Source organism: Harmonia axyridis, chromosome 1, assembly GCF_914767665.1.
Source record: "Harmonia axyridis chromosome 1, icHarAxyr1.1, whole genome shotgun sequence".
NCBI classification, from domain to species: Eukaryota; Metazoa; Arthropoda; class Insecta; order Coleoptera; family Coccinellidae; genus Harmonia; species Harmonia axyridis.
Window position 1 is genome coordinate 36,777,631 of NC_059501.1, and position 27,746 is coordinate 36,805,376.

The window sequence follows — 27,746 nt, forward strand, 5'->3', positions numbered from 1 at the left end:
AAATCGAGATTATCAGGTCCGGTTTTCGAGATATCATAAGAAAAGTAAATTATGTCATTTTGATTTTTCTTTTTTTCCCACTTTATTTCAAATATTATAAAAAAATGTTACAGGAATTTTTTATTCGACAGTAAATTATTCTCAATTTGACGTAAGCAGATTTCGTATCCAACGTTTCGTACTCTCTGGGCCACCCTCAACCTCATTTTTTTCAATACGGACCTGCATATTTTATGACATTTTTCGAAATAACTTTTAACGCTGAATTCAACGATATATCATACAATGTCATTCAAAGTTGATTTTGAGGAGATTTTGACCCTCATCCAAAATTAATAGTGTGTATGTAAGAAAAAACAAGTCTATTAACGATATCAATGTTCTGACCCAAATTCAATCGAACCCAGAAAAAAAATCGAGAACTGAGGCCAGTGAATGGAATTTTTCAAAAACTGCTCTTAATAAAAGAGTCAAGAGACGCGGATACAATGATTTTAAATTTGAATACCTAGCCTTGCAAAAATTATATCGTAATGCTCTCAAAATAAATTTCGATTCTGTAATTTGTTTCGACGGAACAAATGACAAATACAACAATAGTGATACCTCGCGAGAAAATTGAGAATGTTTTGGAAGGTATTCAAGGAGACCAAACAAGCAAATGTATAAGAAGTATGGGTTCCAGAACCGTAAAGTGCATTTTACAAAATGGTGGACATTTCGAACACTTACTTCATTAATTTTTATTTACTTTCGAATAATCATTTGATTTTTCTTTCATTTAATGATACTTTCGTTTAATTATTATGAATTGAAATATTTAAATGATTATTATAAAAGAAGAACCAAGAAACCAGTATACTGGTTTCTTACTTTGATTCTAATATGTTCCATTCAGTTCAAGATGGGTAAGTTGATTTTCTTATCGAAATTTATTGCATATTGCATGTTGTTAATTAAACTAAATGAAGGTAATACAGATCCGACCCGAAGAAAATTGTAAAAAAAAAATTGGGTCAAAATCACCTGAAAATCGACTTTGAATGACATTGTATGATATATCGTTGAATTCAGCGTTAAAAGTTATTTCGAAAAATTTCATAAAATATGCAGGTCCGTATTGAAAAAAATGAGGTTGAGGGTGGCCCAGAGAGTACGAAACGTTGGATACGAAATCTGATTACGTCAAATTGAGGATAATTTACTGTCAAATAAAAAATTCCTGTGACATTTTTTGATGATATTTGAAATGAAGTGGGAAAAAAAGAAAAATCAAAATGACATAATTTACTTTTCTTATGATATCTCGAAAACCGGCCCTGATAATCTCGATTTGTTTGAACTGCTTGATAATGCTTATATGCATGCAACTTTTTCTCCATTTGACCAACCTTCTAACTATTATGGTTTAAAAGTTACCAATACAATCCCATTGAAAAAGTGGCCACCCTGTATATCCGGAGATCCGGAATTTTTGTTATTCGAGTTTCAAAGCCCTGATTCAAATCTCCTCGTCAGATGTTAATCATTATTTTTGTTATATCAATATTTATTATATGTTTTTTTATATGTGCTTGTATATTTGATGACAAAAGATAATATAACAAAGCCTTGTATAAATTTTGCAGCACTTTTCACATCGCCAGAGTAAAGGAAGATGTATACTTTTGGAACGTAAGGCTGAAAGGTCCTCCTTTGATAGGAAAAGTATAGCACCTTCATCCCTAATAACACCCACTATTCCTCGGATATTTCTCAAAAATTTTGTGGCTATTTTTTCTTAAGACAGATATGAAATTTTAAAAATTTCAGAAATTTTCTTTTGTAAGTATTTTTATTTATCACAAATTTTGAATTCCCTAAAGTTCAGTTACACTTGTAGCTACATTATATTGAATAATATGAATTAAATCATCTATAATATTACTTACATACTGAACTATCAAAAATTCTGGAATAGAAATAAAAAAATATTTTCTTTCAGAAGATAGCACTCAATGAAATTCGCCTTCTTCTGAAAGAAATTTTAGATATCATGAAAATCTTTACTCTAAAAAATAATTAAAAGCACGTTATTCCCATAGCCATATTGAGCTATACTATTCTCATCCGAATAACGCAATATTTCTCTTTAGAAAAAAATTGAAAACGCGTTATTCCCATAGCCAATTCGTATGTTTTGCCATTAATTATTCTGTCCTTCACAACACCTCTCTTTGATGGTCCGCAAAGCGTTGCGAGTAGAAGCCACGCGAGGGCCAGTCCTTGTTATTATAGTTCTATGATCTTAATTGATAACATGGAAACAGCTGATGAGCATTACAAATGTGTACATGTATTTTTTTTTATTGAACCAATATGGAAAATCATTAGGCAAAAGGAAATATTCACTTAAGGAAATATTCACTTACTCAGCTTCTTCAATTGTTTCAGCCATGGCAAGGAAGACACAGTTGAGTAAAATGGTTGCCATAACCATGTAATCGAAGAACTGATTCGTACTCAAATATATACAAGTTTTTCTAACACGACTAAATGGACTGAAGAAGAAAAATGAACTGGTTGCGGTGAATCGATGGATGTAATTCTTCCGGAAACGCTTGGACACTACGCAGAAGGTCTGAAACAAATAAGAACAAAATGAATGGGGAGAAATTTCGAAGAGGTGGAGATAACAGTTCAATTATCAATTAAAATGTAGACTTCCACAAGACTGAAGGAAGAAAGTATCTAATTCATTCATTACTACTGCATTGCAAAATGAGGACAATAAGGGAATCATTTCAAAATAAAGATGCAACTTCCATTTCTAGAGATACGTTAATCTAAGATGTCTAAAAACCTGGTGTATCTGACTAGATTTTGATTTGTCAATTTTGACAATATTATTTGAGTTTCGTTATATCAACTGTATAGTCCGGGAGCCAGGTGCAAATTTGGTTGATTATTTCCTCTCGAGAGATACTTGGTGAGATGCATCAGATAATAGTAATAAAAAGCCTCGTAAACGTCAGATACGACACGGTTGGGGGGAGAGCGGCGGCAGCCCCCCAAACACGAAGAAAAAAAAATACATTCAGTCATTTCCTCCCAACTGAAAATTTGTCAAATTGTAGCTAACCCAATATCTAGACCAAAAAATACAATCAGCTGGCTATAATATGAAAAAAAAAATTATATTTTCAATGACAGCTCTGACAGCGACTCTGATACTGAATCAGAGAGTAGAAGTAACTAAATATTATTGTGCAACATGTGGAGAATAGTATATAACATTACTAGCAAGGTAAGAGGGTTTTTACTGGCGAATGGAGGATATAATTGACGAGCCGCAGGCGAGTCAGTTACCTCATTGAGCCTGTAAAACCCGTTACCTTGCGTGTATTGTTTTATATTTTATTTGTTTCTCATTTGTAAAAAGGTTAGATAAATTCCAAAAAAATCTAAATAATTTGTCTCAAGTGTCGTAAGCTATCATAGACATAAGTCTATGTAAGCTATGGAAGCGTTGCCATGAACATGTCTGTTTATTTTTCTTTACATTTGTTTTGGCGAAAACGAGAATGAATGTACCAAAAGAAATTATTGAGGCAGCCAGTAGTGTAGCTTCAAGTTTATTACCTGCAAAATCAGCTTCAAGGTACGAGCGAGAATACGACGAGTTCAAAAAGTGGCAAAACAAAAATAGTGTGATTGGGGTAACTGAAGATGTTTTGTTGGTCTACTTGAATCAACTATCAGCTAGATTCAGCCCTAATACTTTATGGGGGAAATGGTCTATGCTGAAAAGCTGCTTGGAAATGAAAGAAAATGCCCCTGTTCGCAGGTTTGTTTTCCTTTGAAAATTTATTGAAAAATATGACGTTTAGTTGTCATTTGCAGATTTCAAAAGGTAATAGCGTTTCTGAAACGAAAAAATGAGCGTTATACGCCAAAAAAGGCCAAGGTATTAAGTAAAGAAGAGGCTGAACAATTTCTTTTACATGCTCCTGATGACCAGTGGTTGCTGGCGAAAATTGTAACAATATTTGGGATTTTTGGATGTTGTCGATGTGACATAACGACATGGAAAGTGCATTTCCCTTAATGCTGGCCAGCACACTATTGGTGGTATCCCAAAGCAAATAGCGAAATATTTAGGTTTGAAAGACCCAGAGTTATACACCGGCCACTCTTTCCGCAGAACTGGAGCCACTATGGTTGCGTATTCGGGTGGAGATATTTTAGCACTAAAGCGTGCAGGAGGGTGGAAGAGCACCGAAATTGTGATGAGTTATGTAGATGATTCGGTCAACAAAAAAATCGAAATGTCTAGCAAATTATTTGGTAGTACGGAGAGTACAAATGTTCTGCAGTCCTCGAGTTCAGCAGTTTCTGAGTCAACAGATGGTTCATCATCATCAGTATCAACTCTTTCATCATAAAAAATCTGTGTTACTGGAAATAACAATTGTACCATGATTTTCAACATATATGACGATAAAACAAAATTTTCTAATGTAAATAATACAACTAACTTGTAAAAATTTTGCAAGTCAACTGTCAGTTTTACAAGTTAGTGACTTGATAAAATAAACTTTCTTGATTAATATTGTGTTTTTGGAAACTGACGTTTACAAATGAGAAACAAATAAAATCATTTTCTCGCGAGTGTGGCACTCTCTGATTCATTATCAGAGTCGCTGTCAGAGCTGTCATTGAAAAAAATTTTTTTTTCATGTTTGAGGCACCAGCTGACGTATAATCCACCATGCTATAGCCAGCTGATTGTATTTTTTCGTCTAGATATTGGGTTAGCTATAATTTGACAAATTTTCAGTTGGGAGGAAATGACTGAATGTATTTTTTTTCTTCGTGTTTGGGGGACCGCCGCCGCTCTCCCCCCAGCAGAGTCACAGCTGACGTTCACGAGGCTTTTTATTACTATTACCTGATGCATTCTACTAATTACCGTTTGAAAGGAACTTGGTCATGTATATCTGTTACTGGCTCCCGGACTAGTAGGTAGAGCTATTAGCAAATTATGACTGATTCTTGTAATTTATGATTTATGAGTTTTGTGACATTTTGTATCTTTCATTATAGCTATGACCAGTGTAAGCAATTCTTGAAATTGTAAGAACACCAATAAACTCTCTCTCTATTTAAAATATTTGAATTCATTCTAGTAAACGTTTTGTGTTTTGTTTCACTACTTTGTACGATCATACTCGGTTACACATCGCTTTTGATTGGCCAGGATCGGGTTTTAATTAATGTATCCAAGTATAACATTGCGGCGCCGCCACGAAATAAAACTAATATTCTCAATTTGGTCGAATGTCATTGCATTTAAAAATTGACGAGTGCATACACCATGTTTTTAGACCTCTTACGTGCATCTAAATTTTCGAACGACCTGCAACTTTTTTTTCCTCCATCTAACCTGCAAATTGAAAATGGTAGGTACTACAATAAAAATCGAGAAAGCACTGAAGTGAAAGCAGGAGTTCGCTTTTTCAAGTTCGTATTTATCCGATGTCAAAACTTTATAGTATAAATGATATTTATCACTGTTTTAGATCTCTAATGATCTCGATAATCCATAAAAAATTTTTTCGTGTTCCATCTTTATATCACATACCTATTGATATTTCTTCGACCCTCTCTACAAATAACCGAAAAAATTTGAAACAAATGAGTTCGCTCCCTGAAAGATATTCAGATCAGAAATACTCGATTAATAAAAGTAGATATGTAAAAGCTTCATTACTGAATTTTCGGATAACTCAATTCGTTTATTCGTTGATCTTCATAGAAATTTCAAATTCAGATGAAATTTGATAGCTTCTAATAATAATAACGTCTTTATTTCAATAGAAATCTCAAGGGGAAGTTCATCCAATGGTTCTCCACCACTTAACCCTTGTAGTATACAAAATTTTAATTTGAACATAACTTATGCAGAAACTCTATATCATATACCTATTGATATTTCTTCGACCCTCTCTACAAATAACCGTAAAATTTTGAAACAAATGAGTTCGCTCCCTAAAAGTAGATATGTAAAAGCTTCATTACTGAATTTTCGGATAACTCAATTCGTTTATTCGTTGATCTTCATGTAAATTTCGAATTCAGGTGAAATTTGATAGCTTCTAATAATAAAAACGTCTTTGTTTCACTAGAAATCTCAAGGGGAAGTTCACCCAATGGTTCTCCACCACTTAACCCTTGTAGTATACAAAATGTTAATTTGAACATAACTTATGCAGAAGAGAAAATACACAGAATTGATCAAAAAAAAATATCAGCATATCAATAAACAAATCCCACAAACTGCCAAAAAATCGCTCTGATAATGAATCGAGAAGATAGGCCTTAATCTTTTTCTTGATAACAATTTAATTTAACAGTTTAAAATTATCAGGAATACCGTTGTACGAGTTAAAACTGAAACTTCTTTCAAAAGTAGACGTTGTGTGACGGGGATATGACAATATATTCCTACGATATTGATATTATGAACGTTAGTTCTGTAAACCAATCTATTGAAAAGATGAGGTGAGCTTCTCTTCAAAATGATGTTATGAAATATACAGAGAGAGTGAAATTCAAAACAAATCCCCATTGGAGCCAATTCAATTCCCTCAACTTATGCGAAGCATGATAATACTTCCTAATTCCATAAATGAACCTGATACAGGAGTTCTGCATACGCTGGATCCGTTCCAGCGGTTCTTGATCAAGACAAAAACCAAACAAAGGTGAACAATAAGTGAACTGTGACAAGACCAAATTATCGCACAGAACCTTTTTAGTATGCAGGGGCAGGCACGACCTATGAGGATACAGCAATCTCCACGCTCCATACGCTCTCCGAACCACACTTACCACATGTTCACGAAATCTAGTCTCTTGCACTATCAACAGATTGAATGACATCATTGTTTATTGTTGGCTTGTACTTCATCATCTTCATCAATTTTTTTGTTTTTGTTCTAGCCAAATACTAGAGCAGATGATTTCTTCAGGTTCAATCTCAATGAATGTTTTACTGCGATGTCCGCTAGTGGATTCAGATCATCATTCATTCTTGCTGCATCATTTAAGTCCCTTACAGTGAAGTCGTAGTAGATCTCAAAGCCATCAGCGTACATATGGACTTTACAATATCGAATAAACTTTGTGAATTAGCTGGTGTAAACAAAAAAAGCGGTCCAAGGACTGAGCCTTGAGGAACACCATCCAGAACATCTCTAGCATGGAAAATTTTCTCACTCAGCTTTACATTCTGAGATCGTCCCTTAAGATATGACTCGAAGAGTCTCTTTTTCGATATTATTTAGAGAACAAAATATCTTAAATTTCTTTTTTATATCAGAAACAAACTCTAAAAACGACGAATCTGTATATATATTGAAATTTTTTTGGATATTCTCCTTTAATTTCTTGAGATTATGGATACTCGATCAATGTTAAATTCTGTGTAGAGCTTCAAACTCTTATTCTATAAACGAACGCAAAATTTTATCACCATCAAATTTGTAGTTTCCAAATCAAAAGGAAAATAAATTTTCGAAAATATTTACGAAAAGTCTAGTCGAATTATGTCTATTAATAAACACAATTGCGGAGTTTGAGATTGGAACCTACCCTGAAAATTCTAAGTTTTCAAGTCTTTCCGTTTGAAAGTTATTGCGTCTATAGAGTGCCAGCTAGATAGAATTGAACTTAGTTGGTCATCAGTGTGTCGAACCTTGATGTTTGAGATTATTCTCTGCTCAAAATTCGAAAATTGAAGACATTATGACAAAATTTTACAGCGATCTGTTCAGCAACAAACTTTCAAAATTTATGGGGATCAATCAGCAAACAATTCATTAGATGATGACACGAAATCAAATGGAAAGCAAATAGAAAGATTTAAGAAAGCCACATAGTCGAAAAGTCAATAATAAATGACACACAACTACAGACATATAGAAAGTATAATTGAACAGGGCCAGATTTTGTGAAATTTAAGAACACTCTGTGTAACCTAACCTCACCTAACACTAACTCTACCAGTAAGAATATAATTATTGGTATAATATTATGAACATTCCCTATTTTACAGAATGAATGTATATTCCAAGGAGAACGAGTAAAAAGTATAAATAATAATACTGAACTGTAGTGACTACTCTATGCTTGCCCGAGAGATTACGTTATGGGATTCGAGTCACTCTCCAAATCTGCACCGCTGGGTACATAACCCACCACACTACAGCAGGGATCAGGGATAACTTTACTCCACGAAGGAGATGAAGGTGCACAGAGCAAATTATTCTGTAGAAAAATTTCCACTGGTTGGTATGATCCGAATAACACATAAATCATTTTGTGGCATTATTAGAATGATAAAAACGTTTGTTTTCAGGAAATTTTCTACAAATAGAATTCCTGTAACACAATGCTCAAAAATTGTAAAATTCAATTGAAAAAATTCATATTCTTCGCTTAAAATCGAAATAACGAATTGTCCAATTCAACAACAAAGGATTACTGAAACAATCTAACAAATTATTGAGCGAAACCTACACGTTTTTTCGTCAGCAGGGATACATTTTTGTTGTAATAAGGTGCAGTACCTTGTCGAACTTAAATTTTCAATTCCTACATTTTTCAAGTTTTCAGAATCTTCAAAATTGCGAACGTCTCATCTAAGCGGAGGTTTTTTATCAAAATGTGATTCAGTTCGTAATTCATTTGAACAACTTCCTCATATCAGTCAAAACAATATTAAATTAGCAGGCCAAGGCATACTGTATGTACATTTTCCAGAGAACAGTTTGAATTTTTTTATTCATTTCACCTTGCACACAATTATATTACAGGAATTATATCTGCAGGACATTCCCTTGAAACAAAAGTTTTTTCATTCTAATGGCCAAAAGTATTTCCTGTGCTCTTCGAATCATACGAAGCAGTGGGAATTATCCTGCAGAATAATTTGTTCTATACACAAAAGCATTCTTCTTCATTAGCGTTTGTAGGTCATACTCTCTTGAGGTATTTGTGGAAATGCAAGCTTGTTTTTTGCAGGTTTCATTCGGCGTATTTCTGAAATTTAATTACTTTTTGAGGTGTCCTGAGAGTGGCAGGAATGGTGCGAAGAAAAAGATTGTCAGATGAATCCTCATACAATTGAAACGTGAAAATTCTCTTTCATAATTGTTTTTTTTCTAGTATAGAGTTCTTAAGAAATTGGGGTTCAAAAATTCATACTACACTGATCAACAATTGCTAGGGATCACTTATGAACTTCTCTTCATTTGTATTTTTTTCAAGTTATCTCGTGAATATCTGTACATTATATGTTCTCTAAGGAAAAAGCAAGATGTTTTGAGTTGATTATATCAAAGTCTTCCTCACTTCATCGGCTCTTGTTCACAAAATCGATTATTATCTGAAGGCTGTTACAGGTGGAGTGAAAAGCAATGTGGTATTTGTTATTAAATCTGTTTTTTTCTCTCGTTCAAACACATAAGGTGACAATAATTGAAGAAATGAGAACAATATCAGCTTATCAGTCATGCCGAGAAGACGTTTGGCTCCTGTGCAACTGGACTAAATCATACGGTGGATACAGGAAGGTTTGTCCCAGCGAGAAGTGTCCCGGCGGTTGAATGTTTCGCAAAGTGTCGTGAGTCGGGCTTGGAATAGGTTCATCCAAAACGACTCAGTAGCTTATGTTCATGGGGGAGGTCGGCAGCGCAGTACAACAGCTGCCCAAGATGGTCTTTTGATCCTCAATGCTAGGAGAAATCCCACTTACCCGGCGTCGCGGCTCAATAGATCACTGAGAGTTGCAACAGGAGTTCTAATTTCGAACCAGACTGTAAGACGACGACTACATGTTCGTGGTTTGAGAGCACGTAGGAGGGTACAACATCCCCATTTGAATAGGGAACACCGGGTTCATCGACGGCAATATGCTGAGGAGCACCGCAATTGGACACTTGAAGATTGGAGCCGATGTTTATTTACGGATGAGTCTAGATTTCGTTTGGTCAACTCCGATGGACGTATTCTTGCTTGGAGGGAAAGAGGTCGAAGGTATGCAGAACAGTTTATGGTACCCACAACAGCTTTTGGCGGAGGTTCTATATGTGTATGGGGAGGCATTTGTTTGAACCAACGCACAGAGTTGGTTGTTCTGCAGAACACCACCATGACCAGCCAGAGATATCACGATATGATTATTGAACCCATAATTGTTCCGTTTGCGGCTGCCGTGGGCGAGAATTTCATTTTAATTGACGATAATGCCCGTCCACACCGTAGTCGTCTGGTTAATGAAGGGCTAGAAACTCATGCTATTGATAGGATGGACTGGCCAGCTCGCTCTCCAGACATGAATTGCATCGAACATGTCTGGTCTGAGATGTCTAGACAATTGCCAACCTTATAACAACCGATCAATAACCTGGAGGACCTTTCTAACGCTTTACGGGATATTTGGACGAATTTGCCCCAAAATTTTATAAATCGTTTGATCGAAAGTATGCCTCGTAGGGTAGAATGCTTGAGACGAACTCGTGGGGGACCAACTAGGTACTAGCTTAACCGAAACTTCAGCCTTCTTGTGGTTTCATCATAAAATTTTTATGTTATTCAAACACAGAATTTTGAGTGTTCCTAATAAAGTCTTTTTTTCTCCCCAACTTTCCATTTTTTCATTCTTTTCTCAAGTGAACCATATTTTCAATTGAAAATACTCTGATATCTGACTAAATTTATAATCTTGTAGCGAATATTTCAGAAATAAATTTAGAACAAGTAAGTGATCCCTATCAATTGTTGAGCAGTGTATTTTAAAAATGTTTCGAATTCAATATGAGTTGGAACAAAATTTCTATTTCTTCTGATTTTTTGCTTTTCTCCAGGAGGAAATAAGATGTTCCTTTTAGGACTATCAAACGTAAAATATTATCACAATAAAAAAGCCATTTTTATACAATTACTACCATGCTTCGTCAATTTTCATCTTACACAAACGTTGAAATAAGTCAATGAAGCATAAAGTTCATAGTTCCTGTGAAGTTAAGAGAGGCTTACACTGTTTCAGTGCTGCGGCAGTTCAAATATAAGTATGCTTTATTTTACGCTAGCGACCATCGATTTATATGAGGTTTTCAGAATTATTCATTTTGAACAGTTCGTCATTGCGGAAAGTCCTTTTCATATTTCCAAGTCAATGATATCAATATTATACAAAAAGTCTTGTCCAAGAATGAAAATGTGGTTTTCATGAAATTGAAAATGAAAAACGTAAAAATCTATTTTGAATTTTCGCTTATCGTAAGGAAGGCGGGAATATCAGAGGAATGAGATTCCTTCACCCCTTCTGAAAAGTGGTGAGATCTCAAAAACGCTGAGGAGAGAGAAGTACCTAATGAGACTTTGGCAGATCACGAAAATGTCATATGATATAAACCCCTGTCAAGGAACCTTTTTCGAACAAGAAATGAAAATTTGGCGTAAGCTCCTTATCTTCATGAAGATATCAGTTAGCAGAAGGCGACAAAAATTAATGGAGCGAAAACATATCGAGGATTATGTGTTTCAGTCTAGCTATTTTAAATAACTAATTTTTTAATGAGTTTCTTGATCTGCATAATCAATATATATAGGTTCTGCTATAGAACAAAACGAAAGAAAATTATCATAAGAATTCACTAAATGAAGAAAATAATACAAAAGCAATATGGAAAATTATCCAAAATTCTGAGAGTCGTACACTGATGAATTATGAACTATACAGGGTCTTTCACGAGGAACCTCACCCATATTTATACGGGAAACTACTGAACGTATTTTTATGAAATTCAGCATTTATGAGTATTTCACGATGCTGATGAAATCTAAAATATTTTCAAGGCATGAGCACCTCCGGTTTTTCCGGAAATGACGTCAACTTCCGTTTTTCAAATTAGAACACCATTTTTTTATTGCAGAAATAGATTCCTTAGAAAATTTCAGGTTATTTTGATGTAACATTTTTCAGTTTTGGATGGAAAAATCTCTCTGAGCGGGAAAATTCGAAAAAAAATCGAAAATAGAGCTCCGCTGAAACAAGAATAACTTCGAGGTTTTTGGATGGAAAATTTTCATTTTTGGGATTTTTCAAGATGTAAGATTGATGTATCCACTTTAAAAATCGAAATCGCGATTTATGATACAGGGGGTGAAAAAATCGCTTCCAAAGTTAGGGATGACAAAATCGTGAAAAATCAATTTTTTCAAATGAGAACCCCATTTTTTTATGGCAGATATTGAATCTACGTTGAAAAATAATGTGAGTGTATGTATCACACTCTTGCCCTAAAGTGGATATTTTCTGAGTTATTCACAAAAAACTGTTTTTCGTCTTGAATTTTCAGCTATTTCTTTTCCCTTCACGCCAAAAAGATGAAATTTTCAGGAACTGTTACTTAAACCATGTTTTAGATTTTACTACCCTAATATGCAAGAGAAAAAAGTTACAGGTTGTTATTGAAAATTAGGCATAGTGATCGATTTTATAACTTAATACAAATTATCACCAAATTAATAGTAAACACAAAATGCTACTGAATAAAGAGGAATTTGGCAGATGTAATTAATGATATCTATCATTAAAAAAAAAAGAATGTAAAACATGGTAAGTTTTTGCATATGGTTCATAAGGAATTATTTATTTATCACTGGAGAGAAAACCGATGGCCGATTAGTTGAAATAAAGAGGTTTCCGATACAAATTCGAATCAAAATTCGCCATCTATTTAGGAACAACCTGTAACTTTTTTCTCTTGCATATTAGGGTAGTAAAATCTAAAACATGGTTTAAGTATCAGTTTCTGAAAATTTCATCTTTTTGGCGTGAAGGGAAAAGAAATAGCTGAAAATTCAAGACGAAAAACAGTTTTTTGTGAATAACTCAGAAAATATCCACTTTGGGGCGAGGGTGTGATGCATACACTCACATTATTTTTTAACGTAGATTCAATATCTGCCATAAAAAAATGGGGTTCTAATTTGAAAAAATTGATTTTTCACGATTTTGTCATCCCTAACTTTGAAAGCGATTTTTTCACCCCCTGTATCATGAATCGCGATTTCGATTTTTAAAGTGGATACATCAATCTTACATATTGAAAAATCCCAAAAATGAAAATTTTCCATCCAAAAACCTCGAAGTTATTCTTGTTTCAGCGGAGCTCTATTTTCGATTTTTTTTTCGAATTTTCCTGCTCAGAGAGAATTTTCCAACCAAAACTGAAAAATGTTACATCAAAATAACTTGAAATTTTCTAAGGAATCTATTTCTGCAATAAAAAAATGGTGTTCTAATTTGAAAAACGGAAGTTGACGTCATTTCCGGAAAAACCGGAGGTGCTCATGCCTTGAAAATATTTTAGATTTCATCAGCATCGTGAAATACTCATAAGTGCTGAATTTCATGAAAATACGTTCAGTAGTTTTGCGTATAAATATGGGTGAGGTTCCTCGTGAAAGACCAAAACAGCAAAATATCAGAACCAAGTAAAATAGCTGATACATTCAATTCTTACTTAGCAAAAATTGGTGAAAAGATGACAGAAGTCATAAAAAGTGAATACCATCCAAACAACAATTTCATGTTAAGGTCAATGTATTTAAGCCTTGTTACCTTGTGCTTTTTTGAGTTAATCAAGCTCTCTTGATTAACTTAGCCTTTACGACTGATTAGTTGCCAAATGAGTTGACACAAGCAATCATTACCCCAATTCCCAAAAATGGCGATGAAGGTGATCCCAAGAACTTTAGACCAATATACGTAACTTCTGTCGAAGCTAAGATTTTGGAGAAATGTATGACTGTTAGATTTAGTGAATACTTATCAATGAATAAAATATTGTCGACACAACAGTTCGGGCTTAGAGAAAACCTTTCCACAGAGGATGCCTTATTCTGCTTGACACAGAGAGTACATGAAAACCAAAATATCTCACGAAATACTCATAAACAAGTTGAAGTCTTATAGGATACGTGGTGTAGTGTATGAATTACTCAAGGATTATAGTCAGATCGTATCTCCTTTGCAAAGATCAATGACCTCATCAGCGAGCCACAGAGACAGAAATATGGTACACCACAAGGAACAATTCTGGGACCACAAATGTTTCCATCTCGGTTTCTATTATACATAAATGATATGTTTAAAGTTGATATAAAAGGAAATATCATCTCTCACGCCGATGATGCTGAGTTACACTTTTTTCCGAGAATACCTGGGAAATAACGAAGACAGCATTAGAAATTACCTTATATTGAATCTAACTCTAGTTATATATGAATTAATTAAGCTGAAATTTCGAAAAAAAAATTGCCACATTTTCGAATTCCATTGCAACCCAACTAAGTTTTCCAACCATCAGATACCATTCAAAATGATCAATACATAAATGTTCTTGTAAAAGGGTAATAACAAAGACTGATAATATAAAATATCTGGGTTTAATTAGTTAGTTCAAAGAAGTTTTCAGTATGTGCACCTTGTCATGGCTCATTTACTATGAGACGATGGTACCTGATGAAATTTGTCACTTTGAACTAACTACTGGTGTTTCATATATCGTAAAAATTATGGAAAAAATTAATTTTCTCAGAGAAAAATATTTGGCAACAAAATCCTGATACAAGTCAATTTTTGTTTCACGTTTACCAAATCTGTATGCATTTTGGAAGGATTTTTGTTGCACCTTGTGTCATCCCCATCAACCCTCTAAATTTTTTGAATGGGGAAAGTGGGTCATGTGGTAATTTTTTAGCAAGGTTGTATCTTCTTTACAGGCGTGATGAAATTTTCAAGAAAAAAATTTTTTTTTGAAAAATCAGTTAGTTCAAAGAAGTTTTCAGTATGTGCACATTGTCATGGCAAACTTATTTTGAGACGATGGTACCTGATGAAATTTGTCACTTTGAACTAACTAATTTTTCAAAAAAAAATGTTTTTCTTGAAGATTTCTACACGCCGGTACAGAAGATACAAAAACCTTGGGTGGTACCTACGAGAGTCAGATGAGGACATTGATTTTAACACAAAAGTGGATACTAAAAGTAATAACCTCAAAACCAACAGCCCAACTCTTTTCCAACCATTGGAGAATGGACATTCATCAGTTTATGTTTTCAATATTTCCAAATTTATGTACCGAAACAAAATATCGAAAACCGCAAGTTATCATGATTACTTCACAAGGCAAAGAGAAAATTGGTAGACCCGAGCAAGTACTACGCTTTTTCAGAAGTTTATATGCGCTACTGATCCGAGAGTATATAATTGTATCCCTCAGGAAATTAGGGACTCTGGAAATGTTGGACTCCTTCCCAAGAAATTGAAACAATTATTTCAAATAGATATTATTTCCAGAATATATAAAGGAAACCATCAAACCTGTTCCAATAAAAAAAAGGAACAAAAGGAAAATTTTCTGAAGAGTATCCATACCATCTATTCATTGAGATACTGTAATAATAGTTGTGATCTTTAATTTATGTATCGACACATTAGGTTATTTATATTAAAGGATTTCATAACTTTAAATTTTGAGTTGTTTTTAAATTTCTATGTAAATGTTAGATTGGTTCAATAAAATTTTATTCTATTCTTTTCTTCTGCTCAGAAATTATATTACTGAGAATTTATTATTGTTACCCAGTTTCTTCACGAGGTTTGTATTTTCCGAATATTGAACCGGAAATGGTCTCAAACAACACGATTCCGTCGTTAAATTCAAGTCTGTCCACCTTGAAATTCAAATAGGCTAGGTTTTATGAAGGTGTTGCGGGGTTTCTTGGTTATGAGCAGAGATTCAGTTTTCGCGACAGCGTGCTACTGTTTTACTCTTGCCATTATGGTTTCAGTGCAACTAGGCGATGTTCAGATTTTATTATTTTCAGACATTGACTACGTCATTTCGACTATTGCGGAATATATAATATTAAAATAGTTAAACGACTATTCATAGAAATTTTTACGTATGATCTAGTGGTCTACACCCTTTTTCCGGATACTACAGCCTTTGAAATATTGATATAACACACGTTCATTTTGTACAATTGCAAACAATTCTCTAGTTCTTTAGGTCAATAATTTTTCATCTTTAAAATCCATTGAGTAAGCTGTGGTGAATAAATTAATCACAAGTTTTGGCAGTTTTAATGAAGATTCGATATTCTTATTTATCAAGTTCTGTTGATGGCGCGATAAACGTAAAATTTTGCAAGAAACTTGAAATTGTTGTTTGACTATAGTTTAGAAATTATCAGCTAAAAATTTCTGGACGGATTTGGCCATAAATGAACTCAAGGTCCGAAACAACCTTGAAAATATCAAGATTCTAGGTTTTTATTGTAAATAAAAAGACAATTTAGTGAATATTATATGTATATAAGCTGACGGTGTTAGGTACATTGATTGTACCTATATATTTGTATATAAGCTGACAGTGTTAGGTACATTGATTGTACCTACAGCAGGGATTTCGTTGAAAATATAAACAAAAAGTGATAAAACAGTCAATTATTTAGAGAACTGAAAGAGGCAGCTTGATGATAACAATGATATTCTTTTGGCAATGGTATATTCTAAAACAAGTTGTAGAATGGGCTCCTATTCCAACACGAATGCGAAATTCGAACGCAAGAATGTTGGAAATGCCTTCTGCAACGAGTATAAGAAGATATTTTCTCTACTTCATTCAGATTTTTGTGAAATATTGTCGAAATTCAATGAAAATTTGAGATAATAAATCATAGTGAATTTGAATCAAAGTTTCGAATATTGAAATTATTTATAATTACGCATTAAATTCGAGAATTACGTCTGCCGAAATTTATTCAACACCAACAGAATTGAGAGAAATTGCGAATAATGTCGCAAATCTTTTCATTAATCCAAATTAGGTATATTATGTTGACAATTGATGTGTGTTGAATTTTGATAGGATTGGAAGTCTGTATAGACAACCACAAAACGAAAAATATAACTTAAAACAATGCTGTAATGAGTTGATTGCAGCATTTCTTATAGAACTGTAATGAACCCATCACGACACTGAAATAGAGAAAATAAATTACAGTTTTCAATGAAGAAAACTTTTCTTCCCGCCTATGAATTAATTATTACTGTTAACATGCTGCACCCTGTTAGTGAGTTATTGATGAACGATTAAAATTGAATTGGAGTTAGAACTAAAAATTATGGTAACTAATTATTTTGAAAATTTGAAAATGAATGATCGAAATGATGAATATAAAGATCGAATATAGACATGAGACTTTTCATTGAATAATTAAGAATATGATTCCACAACATCATTTTCTAATGACATTTAATCATTCTTTGAATGGGATTAGAATTCTACCAATATCAAAAAAAGGAATATATATGTAAATATATTCACCAGACCACAGACCGAAATGTCAATCTGCTTCTTAGAGTAACGTTTAGCAAATGTTGATTATTATACCTCGGTGACATTAGTATTCAGTAAGCCAGTTGTACTTCACGGTTGAACAATTTAAGAGATTTAACTTCTATGAGGATACCTAGCTAGGGGCGAAAGACTTCTCCTGATTAATGGTCAAAAATAGAACTGGACCATTACGACGAAATATCTCTGTCGACGGGTTATGAAACGTGATATGGATATTAACAACCGTGGAGTATGTTAGGCCAATTGAAAAGTCTCTAGTCTGATGCACAGATGGGGGTGCTGGTATTGAATCCATATGATTTTTATTTAGTAACGACCTTTAAACGATATGTGTCAAAACTTTACAGCAGTCCGACCATTAGTTTGTGAGATATTGCGTTGTGAGTGTAGCTACTTCTGTTATTTGAAAAAGGATGACAAAAAAAAAGAATTTCGTGTGCCTTTTTGCAGCGAAAAAATACAGTTGAAGCAAAATCTTGGTATGAGAAAGAGTTTCAGGGGTCTGCACCAGGAAAATCAACCATCATTGATTGGTATGATGAGTTCAAACGTGGTGAAGTGAGCACCGAAGAGAATAACATTTGTTATATTAAATACATTCGATATTTTTTTAAATTTTATTTTATTGAGCAACTTAACATTATAAGGCAGATGATTAAATAATGTTATGGCCTGATATACTGGGGAAGTTTCATATATGGCTGTTGCATGTGATGGAATGTACAAAGTTGCATTATTTCTGGTGGAGCAAGACGTACCCAGACATAAGGCTTGGGTGGGGGATAAGGAAAAAAATTTCAAATTTTCCTTCTTCTAGAGAGGTTTTCCAAAAAAATTTGCTTACTCATAATAAGATTGTGATATATAAGGTTGTTACATATAATGGATATTCCTCCTGGAGGGATATATCCCCCTTAACCCCCCTTGGGTACGCCACTGTGGTGGAGTAACCATGAAAACTGGATAATGTTACTATTAAGTGTTCATGTTCCTTGATATAGGCTAAACATCTATAAATATATAAATATGGTACCGTCAAAGTCTTATGTAGACGAAACAAAGACCTACAGGAATCACGTGTATGTTAGTGGAAAATCAGACGCATAATTCTCTCGCTATTAGAATCTACAGAGTTACCCCACAACAGAATATTATAGTTCATATGACTGTATACCAAGCTATAACCGACTGAAATGGTAATTAATAATTTATCCTACTAATCGCATAAAAGGAACTACACAATTTTTTGCAAACAGCATCCACATGGAAATTCTACCTCAAAGAACTGTCCAGATGAATACCTAGAAACTTTATAGTATCTTTCGAGACAACATCCTGGTCGAGGCATCAATCGATCATTATAAATATTTTTGATACTGAAATAAATTCATTCGGTTTTGTTTGCATTGAGAATGGCGCCAATTTACAAAATTGAAAATCAATGATTGAAAAGCTTAGAGAGCTCCTCAAGGCTCCGAACCGAGATCAATACTGGCTTATCATCAGCAAATCATTAATTCCAATATAATGTGTTCGGGTCAGTCATTAATGAACAAAATGAATAGCAACGGACCAAGTACTGAGCCCTTAGGCGCCCCCAAATCGATACTAAATTTCTCTATTGCACCAGTCATCCACCGATCGGTGATGTGGCTTAAAATCCACTGGGGAAAACAAAATCAAAATGTTATACAGCTTGTTCTGGGTGAATTTCCAAGGAAGAACATTGGAATCACGCGAGAGATCGAAGAAGAGACCTGCAACATGAAGGCCCTATCTAGGCTCTTGTACAGTAATGAGAATGCTGCAGTCTCTGTGGAGCTATTCTATTTCGAACCAATAACATTTTTATTCCGTTATCTTCCTCTTGAAAACCATTCTTTACGATTTTTTTAGTGAAAATGATACATGCTGACTGGCCTGAACGAATGGTTTCGAAAAATTGAAGAAAAAAATCTAAGATTTCACAAACTTGTTAAGGACGAACAAATTAACTTGTTTGATCAAAACCCTTTGTTCCATTATTACCGCATCTCACGTCAGAACAAAAAACCTCGTCTTTCTTCTTATACCTTTTCCCACATTATATTCGCAGAACCTTTGAAGGAGCCGTGATCCCCTGAATTGCCACTCGATGTCGCATCGCTGAGGCGCTTGTTAAGGCAGTCCTTATTATAGTGCAGAACCTGAAGCTAAAGTTCAAGCACTTCACAAATTTCAGAGCAGAAGACATAGATTGTTGCGGCCCTTCAACTGAAATATTAAATTGCAACGTAGTGAGATTTATATCCACTCTCCGGATTACTTGGTTTCCCATGAATCTTTCGGATTTTCTGATGAACTTTGAAGGCTTTATGATATACAGGTATAACACTCAAAATACAGGGTGATTCACCGGGATGACCTGTTAGACGTTCATGGAAATTACTAATCGTAATTTTCAGCTGAAAATTTTCGTTTGGGTTTGAGACAATGTTCTTTCTCCCTAAAATAGTTTCAGACTTCTACAATTTCCGGTTATACCGGAAAGGGACTACTAATTCCTTATTTCAAATGACACACCCGTTATATTATTGCAGCATCAAAACCTTTTTGACGACAATATCGGATGATATATATGTCATACCTTGGGTAAAAACTGAACAATTTATGGGTTAATGGGATTCTTATGAAAAAAATGGTGGAGGTGAAGAGTCACATTTTTTCGAATATTTCGGCAGAAAATGCTTTTTTCTGAATTTTTCTTTTTTTTTCGATTATGCAAATACGTAGTATAAAAAGACTGTTTGCGGTTTGGATTAAAAATGTACAGGGTGTTAATTAAAAAAAATCTTAAACTTGGACAACTCAAATTGATCATAACTCAAGATTTTCAAATTAGAACCTATATATATTATTACTTCAGTCGATTTTACTTAACGAGGGAGTTACTTAAGCAAACCCTTTACCTAAATTGAATACTTCAAGAGTTATCGAGGAAGAACCTTCAATGAGGAAAACCGCAATTCCTCACTGAGGGAGTAGTCTGGGACTCGCGGAAAACACAGAAAGAAACTAAAATTCGATGTTTCCCTAACTAAGTTTCATATTTCGAGAATTGTTATGAATTATTCGTAATTGAAAATTGTATTGGATATGGATTTCTCAACAATCCCAACGAAAATTCAATTATAATTCATGAAATGTAAAATTTAGTCATCCAAACATCGAATTTTAGTTTCTTTCTGTTTTTGCCGGAAGTCACAGACTACTCCACACAGTTTTAAATTGCGGTTTTTCCTCATTTAAAGTTCTTCTACGATAACTCTTAAAGTATGCATTTCAGGTATAGGGTTTGCTTGAATAACCGCCACTATTTTTGTACGTTAAATCTACTGAAATCATAAAAAAATATAGGTTCTAATTTGAAAATCTTGAGTTTGGATGAATTTGAGTTGTCCAAGTTCAAGATCTTCTTATGAACACCCAGTACATTTTAGATCCAAACAGTCTTATAATACTTTGTATTTGCAGAATCGAAAGAGAGAAATATTTTCTCGAAAAAAGCTTTTTTTGCCGAAATATTAAAAAAATGTGAGTCCTCATCGCCCACCATTTTTTTTCATAAGAATCCCATTGACTCATGAGCCGTTGAGTTTTTACCCAAGGTATGTCATATTGCCGAAATGGTTGTCAAAAAAGCTATCTAATGATGCAATAATATACTTACTTGATGTACCATTTGTAATAATCAAGTAGTAGTCTGCTTCCGGTATAACCGGAAGTTGTAGAGATCCAAAAATATTTTAGGGCGAAAGATAAAAACCCGATATTTAAGGCGGAAAAATCGTTGTCTCAAACCCCAATATGCGAAGTTTCAGCTCAAAATTATGATTAGTTCTTCATAAACAACTCTCGAAAGTTAAAGATAGCAAAAATTTGATATTTGGAAAGAATAGGAGTTTTCTGTTACATTGCTATGATCATTTCATATAATATTTGAAAAGAAATCGTTTGAAAGACGAACAAATAGTAATAAGATTGGTTTTACTAGGAATACTTGATTTCTATAAACAAATTGTATTTTAATTTTCAAAAACTTCTCTTTGCGGCTGAGCGCACAAAAATAGAATTTCTTATAACGTGAAAGTGTTTCATTCACGCTAGTAGGAAAAATATTGCCCCTTACTCATGTGGAAAGTGCTTTTTCCGCACTAGAGACTGCAGTCTCTTACGGAAAAGTAGGTATTACTTTTCACACTTGTTAGGAAAATAGTTATTTTGAGCTCTTGCATTTTGCTAAAATTTGGTCTAAATTTCTAAAATTTCTGTTGTTTCAGAATGTTTATGCAAAACTGATCTCAACCGATTAGGTTGGTAAGTAGTAATTGAATTCAATTTGTCAATTCGTCCAGCCCAAAAACAGAGAATAAAAGATTATTTTCATTCTTTCAATTTTTGGAGAAATCTATAACCAAACTTGAGGAAAATATTTCAATGAAAATTGCAGCTGAACTGGTTTAGGACTAAGACTTCATTTCTGTGTTCGATATTTCTGTGGCTATCAAGGCGATAAATCAATCGACTTTTCTCATGATCTTCAAATTTATTCAGAAATTAACACTAGGGCAGTTCGGTCTTGGGACATTGAGGAACTTTAGAATGATTTTTGCCTGAAAGAAATCTAGGATAATATAAAAATGAAGCATAGAGATTGTGCTGGCATTGAAGGTATTAGCATCAGATCGATTTTGTCTTTTTCAAAGTTCATCACTACCGCATAACTAGGCAAAAAATTGAGCTATAAAAATTTCATTGGGAGCTCACACATAGCGTTCATCAGCCCAAGTAATATTCCTTGTAGTCACTGGAAAACTAGATATCTGCGTATTTTTATTCTCTTGCTTTTTATTCTACATATACACATATAGATTCTGAGGTTGTTTTACCAGCAGGTATGGAAAAATAATACGTTGAAGAGTATAGCAAGAAATCAATTATTCTGAAAATTTTCATCAAAAATTTCAATGAATTGAAAAATGATTTGAAAATAAGAAGTTCAATAAAGAGGTCTCATGAATTCATAACTGGATATCAATCATGGATTAGATCATAAAAAAGACTGTTACAACTAACTTCAACAAAGCTGACCTCAATGAGGTCCGTTAATTATGTAAAAGATTGATTCCACATACAACATTTTCTTGGAGAGTCCACAATTAACAAAAAAGTATTTCCTCGTCATAATAATTTTAGTATAAACTGGATGAATTGCGAATTCTGAGAATTAAGATACACCTTGACTGGTTGCTAAGTAGCACCTTAGTTGGTGCAATTAAAATTTAAAATTTTTATGTTGTCTGCTTATCCCCGATCTATAGCATGAACTTTCCATCCATACATATAACAAAGAATTTTTTTATCTCTCTGTTAGTACAAGTAGGTACTACGCTCCTCAACTTCTGAAATTTTCTCACAGTTTATATTTCATTGCCATTGATATTGGATGAAAATGAAAAAAAATTAACGTAATTTTAATTGTCTTAATCTTGCACTCCACAACGACGAAGTCATGAGCACACGCTAGTTTTCTCTATAATGGAAATTCCTGGATATTGCGAATTAGAATTCACCCCATACGATTTGTGAAATAACCCTCAATTGATGACTCTCAAATTAGTGATACAATTGGTGACTCTCAAATTAGTGATACAATTGGTGATGCGGGTTCTCACAGTTACTCTAAATTTTTTTTTCACTAATGAAATAGTAGCCTATTACGACATCAATTTGATTGAAATGAGAACTACTTACCGAGATAACTTGCTATTATGTCCAATTTTTGTACGAAATCCTATTGATCATTTTATTGTTATCAGAAAGACTGTATGCGACTCTCTGCAATGGTATTCTATTTCCAGCCCCCGTGTCTTTTTAGCGATGGAAGTTGACGTCAGCATTGGCTGACAAAGTAGCTGAAGGTCCCCTCAATGAATTTCTAGTGTCTCACTCGTTCGCAACCCCAGAAAACTGGCTCTTTTGCTTGGAATTCACGAAAATGTGTTTTCTCAAACAGGTTTTCTTGAGAATTTATCCTTTTGATAGGTACTGCATAGAAAACCGTAGATAGATACTTCCAATTATGTTTCTAATTTGCAATTATTCATTGACAATTTTCAAGTGACATACACCTACTTCCTCACTCGTAAATTTACGAAACATATCATTTCTTGAATCTGGTAGGTATATTGACAATGAATATATTTTTCAACTTTTTGTACATTCTCTAACTTCATGTGACATGGTTCCTGAAAACGACAAGATCTATCTTCATCGATAGGAAAATATTGTGTTTAGCCTTCATGAGAAATTTATTAATTTCTTTTCGGTTAAAAACAACTTTCGATTTTTACCCATCATTTTTTCTCTTCAAAAAAGTCATGAGTTTTGGAAATTTTGAAATATCCTCAATCTTGCATTGACTAAACATCGAATATTTGCACCACAAACATTCTGGCTTCTTTAATATTTTGCTCTTTTCCATGAAATTTACCAGCATAGTTCATTTCTGATATTAAGGTTGTATTAATTTTTAGGCACCATTTTTTGAAACACTTGCTCTTAGGAAGCGTTTCTCAGAATTTTTCGATAGAATGAATTCACATAATTTATTTGCTCTTAAATTTCATCTTTTTTGGAAATCATTCAAGTAAATAAAATGTAGTTTTGACAATTTGTATGACAGATGAAAACCTTAGTAACCCCAGATGAATCCTCATTCTAAAAGCAATTAAAAATTAACATTTGTGGTTGAAGAAATATAATACACAACTCAGGCGGCAAGTTTTTTCGACCAGCCTCGGACTTCATTGCACGCCCTCACTATTGCACTGGCGCAAACTACGTCCTTATTTGGTAAATGTCACTTGCCTAATAATGTCAAAAACTATTATAATACAATATAGCTTTGCTGATTGTTTTGTGTGGACTCAATATTCCAAAAAAGTTACTAAGACAAAATTTTTTTCGTTCCATACTCGGACAAATATGATAATATTTTCGAGTTGAGGTTGGTTTCTTCTATTTTGAGGATTGCTTCTGCATATATGACTCTTTACTAACTAGCTATTTTTATCGAACTAACGCAATCACGTTTCCTCAAAATCTGGTACTGAAATATTTCGCTTATAGAATTTATAGCTTCATTGGTGACAAGACGTCTCCTAGACTCTAACGGCTATATATTTGGCTTGGTATTCGAAAACGAGACTGTTTTGCCGTCGCGACATTTTGACCTGACAATCGAGGAATTTGATGAAACAAGTTTTTTTCCTGCATTTCCGTTCAGGATATTAGTAATCGCCTGGAGGCCTTCGAAATGTGGACATACAGGAGAATACTCAAAATAAGGTGGATAGACAAAGTATCAAATAAAGAAGTACTCAAAAGAATGGGTAGAGAAAGAGAAATACTGAACGGGGTGAAGATTGGAAAGTTGCAGTATCTGGGTCATGTGCTGAGAGGGGAGAAATATACCTTATTGAAGATAGTGATACAGGGAAACATACAGGGAAGAAGGAACATCGGAAGAAGGCGAATCTCCTGGTTAAACAACTTGAGACAATGGTACAAGTGCAGTTCTGTTGAGTTGTTTAGGGCTGCAGTGTCAAAGATGAAGGTAGCCATATTGATAGCCAACCTTCTGAGAGGAGATGGCACCTGAAGAAGAAGAAGAAGATTTCCGTTGAAACAATAGGAATTTTCATCCGGTAAACTGGATTGGACTTATGAGAATATTGAATCAATTAGATTCATTCATCTTGGCTGTTAACTAAACTTTGTGAATGAGATGTAAATTTTATTGTACTAAAATTGCTAATAACCCAGGTGTTGAAGCGAAAATTTATAAATAAATAAACCTCTTGGCAAAACCCTCGGACGTGATGCCAACTATATTCGATTTCGAAATACCCTTTGAAACGGTTTTTGATGACCGTCTCAGTGCAAAAATCTCTGTGAATACCTTGGACAAAAAGTCCTCAATATGGTATACCGATGGATCAAAATCAAAAAGAGGTACAGGTATTGGGCTATAAGGGCTCAAAACAAGGTTCACTAGCTCCCTGGGAAGTAAGCCCATGATCCCTGGGAAGTGAGCCCTCTATCTTGCAAACCGAGCCAATAACTGTCTATACTTGCGCCCAAGAGTGTCAAAAAATAAATATCAAAGGGGCGCGTATTTACATCACTAGGAACAGCCAGGCCACATTGAAATCCCTGTAATCATATAGCCAAAGATCTCTAATAACGTGGGAGTGCCGTAATTTCATTAAGTAACTGGCCAGAGGGAATAAAGTAACTCTAGTACTAGAGTAAGATCCCAGAGCGATAAGACACAACTTATTTTCACATAAATGAAACCTCATGTTCTCAGTAGTGTCTTATGTGCTCAGAATACCTGCGCACTTGTGGAGCTTGCCGAGTGACACCTGGGCAGGTACCAGGTGTGAAAGGTAACTAAAATTAATAGTTACCTAACTTAAATTTTCATAGCTGATTTTTAAATATATTTTGTAGAGTGTTATTATAAAGTTATACCATAAGCGTCAGACACTTTTCGTGGGCCAGTACTTTTGTCAGACGCTTTAAAGCTCTACAAAAAATAAATTAACTTAACTTATTTTTACATGTCTGACATTTAAATATGTTGTTCAGACAATTGTTGCGAAGTTATATTTAATTAGTCAGACAAAATTGATTGACCAAACACCCCCTAAACATCAAAATTATTCTGCCGTGAGTATGAGCGCGAAAGCATTATAGGTGCGTTTCGGAGCGAGTTAGACGGTCTTACTAACTCAGTTCCCCTTCTCTCATTCGTGTAATTCTTCTGTGTATTGTGTATGTGTCCTTTGGGGGTAGGCAAATTTTGTTGTAAGATGTTCTGATACCGATATAGCGATTATTATGTTAGGACATATGCATAATTTGAAAGACGATGGTTCCAATGTATGGTTAAACGCAGGCACCGGAAACAACCAAAGATTTATTAATTTGACAAAAGTGTACGAGAACTTGGGATCATCTTTGTGTCGAAGTTTGCCAGGATTTCATGCATTAACCGGATGTGACTATAATCCTGCCTTTTTTAAAAAAAGTAAACAAAGACCATTCAAAATATTAATGAAGAGACCTGAGTATCAGCAAGCTTAGATGCACTTTGGTGATCCTGAATTATTAACCGATGAGCACAGACAAGAAGATATTTTCAAGACTATTCAAAAGTTTATCTGTGAAATCTATAGTGTTCCTGATACATATGATGTTAACGCTGCCCGTCTTCAGCTATTTTTAAATAATTACAGCGTATCTAATATAAATGAAGAATTTAACCGTGCAAATTTAAAAAACTTTGATGCAAGCAGCTTACCACCGTGTAAAACTGAGCTATTTCAACAATTTCTACGAGCTTATTACATTTCTAGCATATGGAATTATGCTCATGAAAAACAACCAACCATTTTTACTCCTGAACAAAATGGATGGAGGTTAGAGGAAAACCAGTTTCACTTTCATTGGTTTGATGGTGACCAATTACCAAGGGACGTTGGTGAATCTCTTCAACAATCAGGTACTATAATTAGAGTTCAAGATTAAAATTTATTTAACTAGTAATTTTATGTATTTTAATTCTTTTGATTATTTTTTGCAGAAGAAGATGTCAGCAACAACATAACTGATGACGATGAAGATGATGACTTAGTTTGACAGTATCGTGATTGGTTAAATGATGAAAATTCAAATAATTGTTATGATGATTGCGATGATTAAACAATAAAATAAATGCTTATTTTAATTAATTATGGGTAAATTTTTTTTTACAAAAATGATTTTGTAAAAAAAATAATTTCAAATGATATTTTTAACAATGAAATAAAAATTTTTCTAAGAAAAAATAGCTCTGAACAGATTAATTATACCAGAAATATTAAATGAATTAATGTACTTTCATACTGACTAATTATTACGTTAAAATTGAAATAGAGATGCAAAAATTTTATATCGGAAGCTGTACCGTAAGTATTTTTCATATATTTACTCTAAGACGCATGCGCATAATGCTTTCGCGCTCATACTCACGGCAGAATAATTTTGCTGTTTAGGGGGTGTTTGGTCAATCAATTTTTTCTGACTAATTAAATATAACTTCGTAACAATTGTCTGAACAACATATTTAAATGTCAGACATGTAAAAATAAGTTAAGTTAATTTATTTTTTGT

The 27,746-nt window shown here is 33.9% G+C and overlaps 2 protein-coding genes across 4 annotated transcripts in view; one reads left to right on the top strand and one right to left on the bottom strand.

Moving 5' to 3' along the window:
* The window catches only part of LOC123682960 (phospholipase A2 inhibitor-like), a 33,649-nt gene extending 31,080 nt beyond the window's left edge, over positions 1 to 2,569 (top strand). The window contains exon 3 of the transcript XR_006747928.1: positions 2,434 to 2,569. The gene's annotated coding sequence lies outside the window, so the exon portion shown is untranslated. The remainder of the gene's footprint in view (positions 1 to 2,433) is intronic.
* The window catches only part of LOC123682994 (sodium channel protein 60E-like), a 222,303-nt gene continuing 196,788 nt past the window's right edge, over positions 2,232 to 27,746 (bottom strand). For 2 of the 3 annotated variants that reach the window (XM_045621896.1, XM_045621887.1), the window contains one exon: positions 2,232 to 2,620. In XM_045621896.1, the coding sequence (XP_045477852.1) occupies positions 2,408 to 2,620 (213 nt within the window). In that variant the 3' untranslated portion in view covers positions 2,232 to 2,407. Of the gene's footprint in view, positions 2,621 to 23,279; positions 24,470 to 27,746 lie in introns of those variants that run through there. The other variant, XR_006747929.1, reaches the window with a different exon arrangement.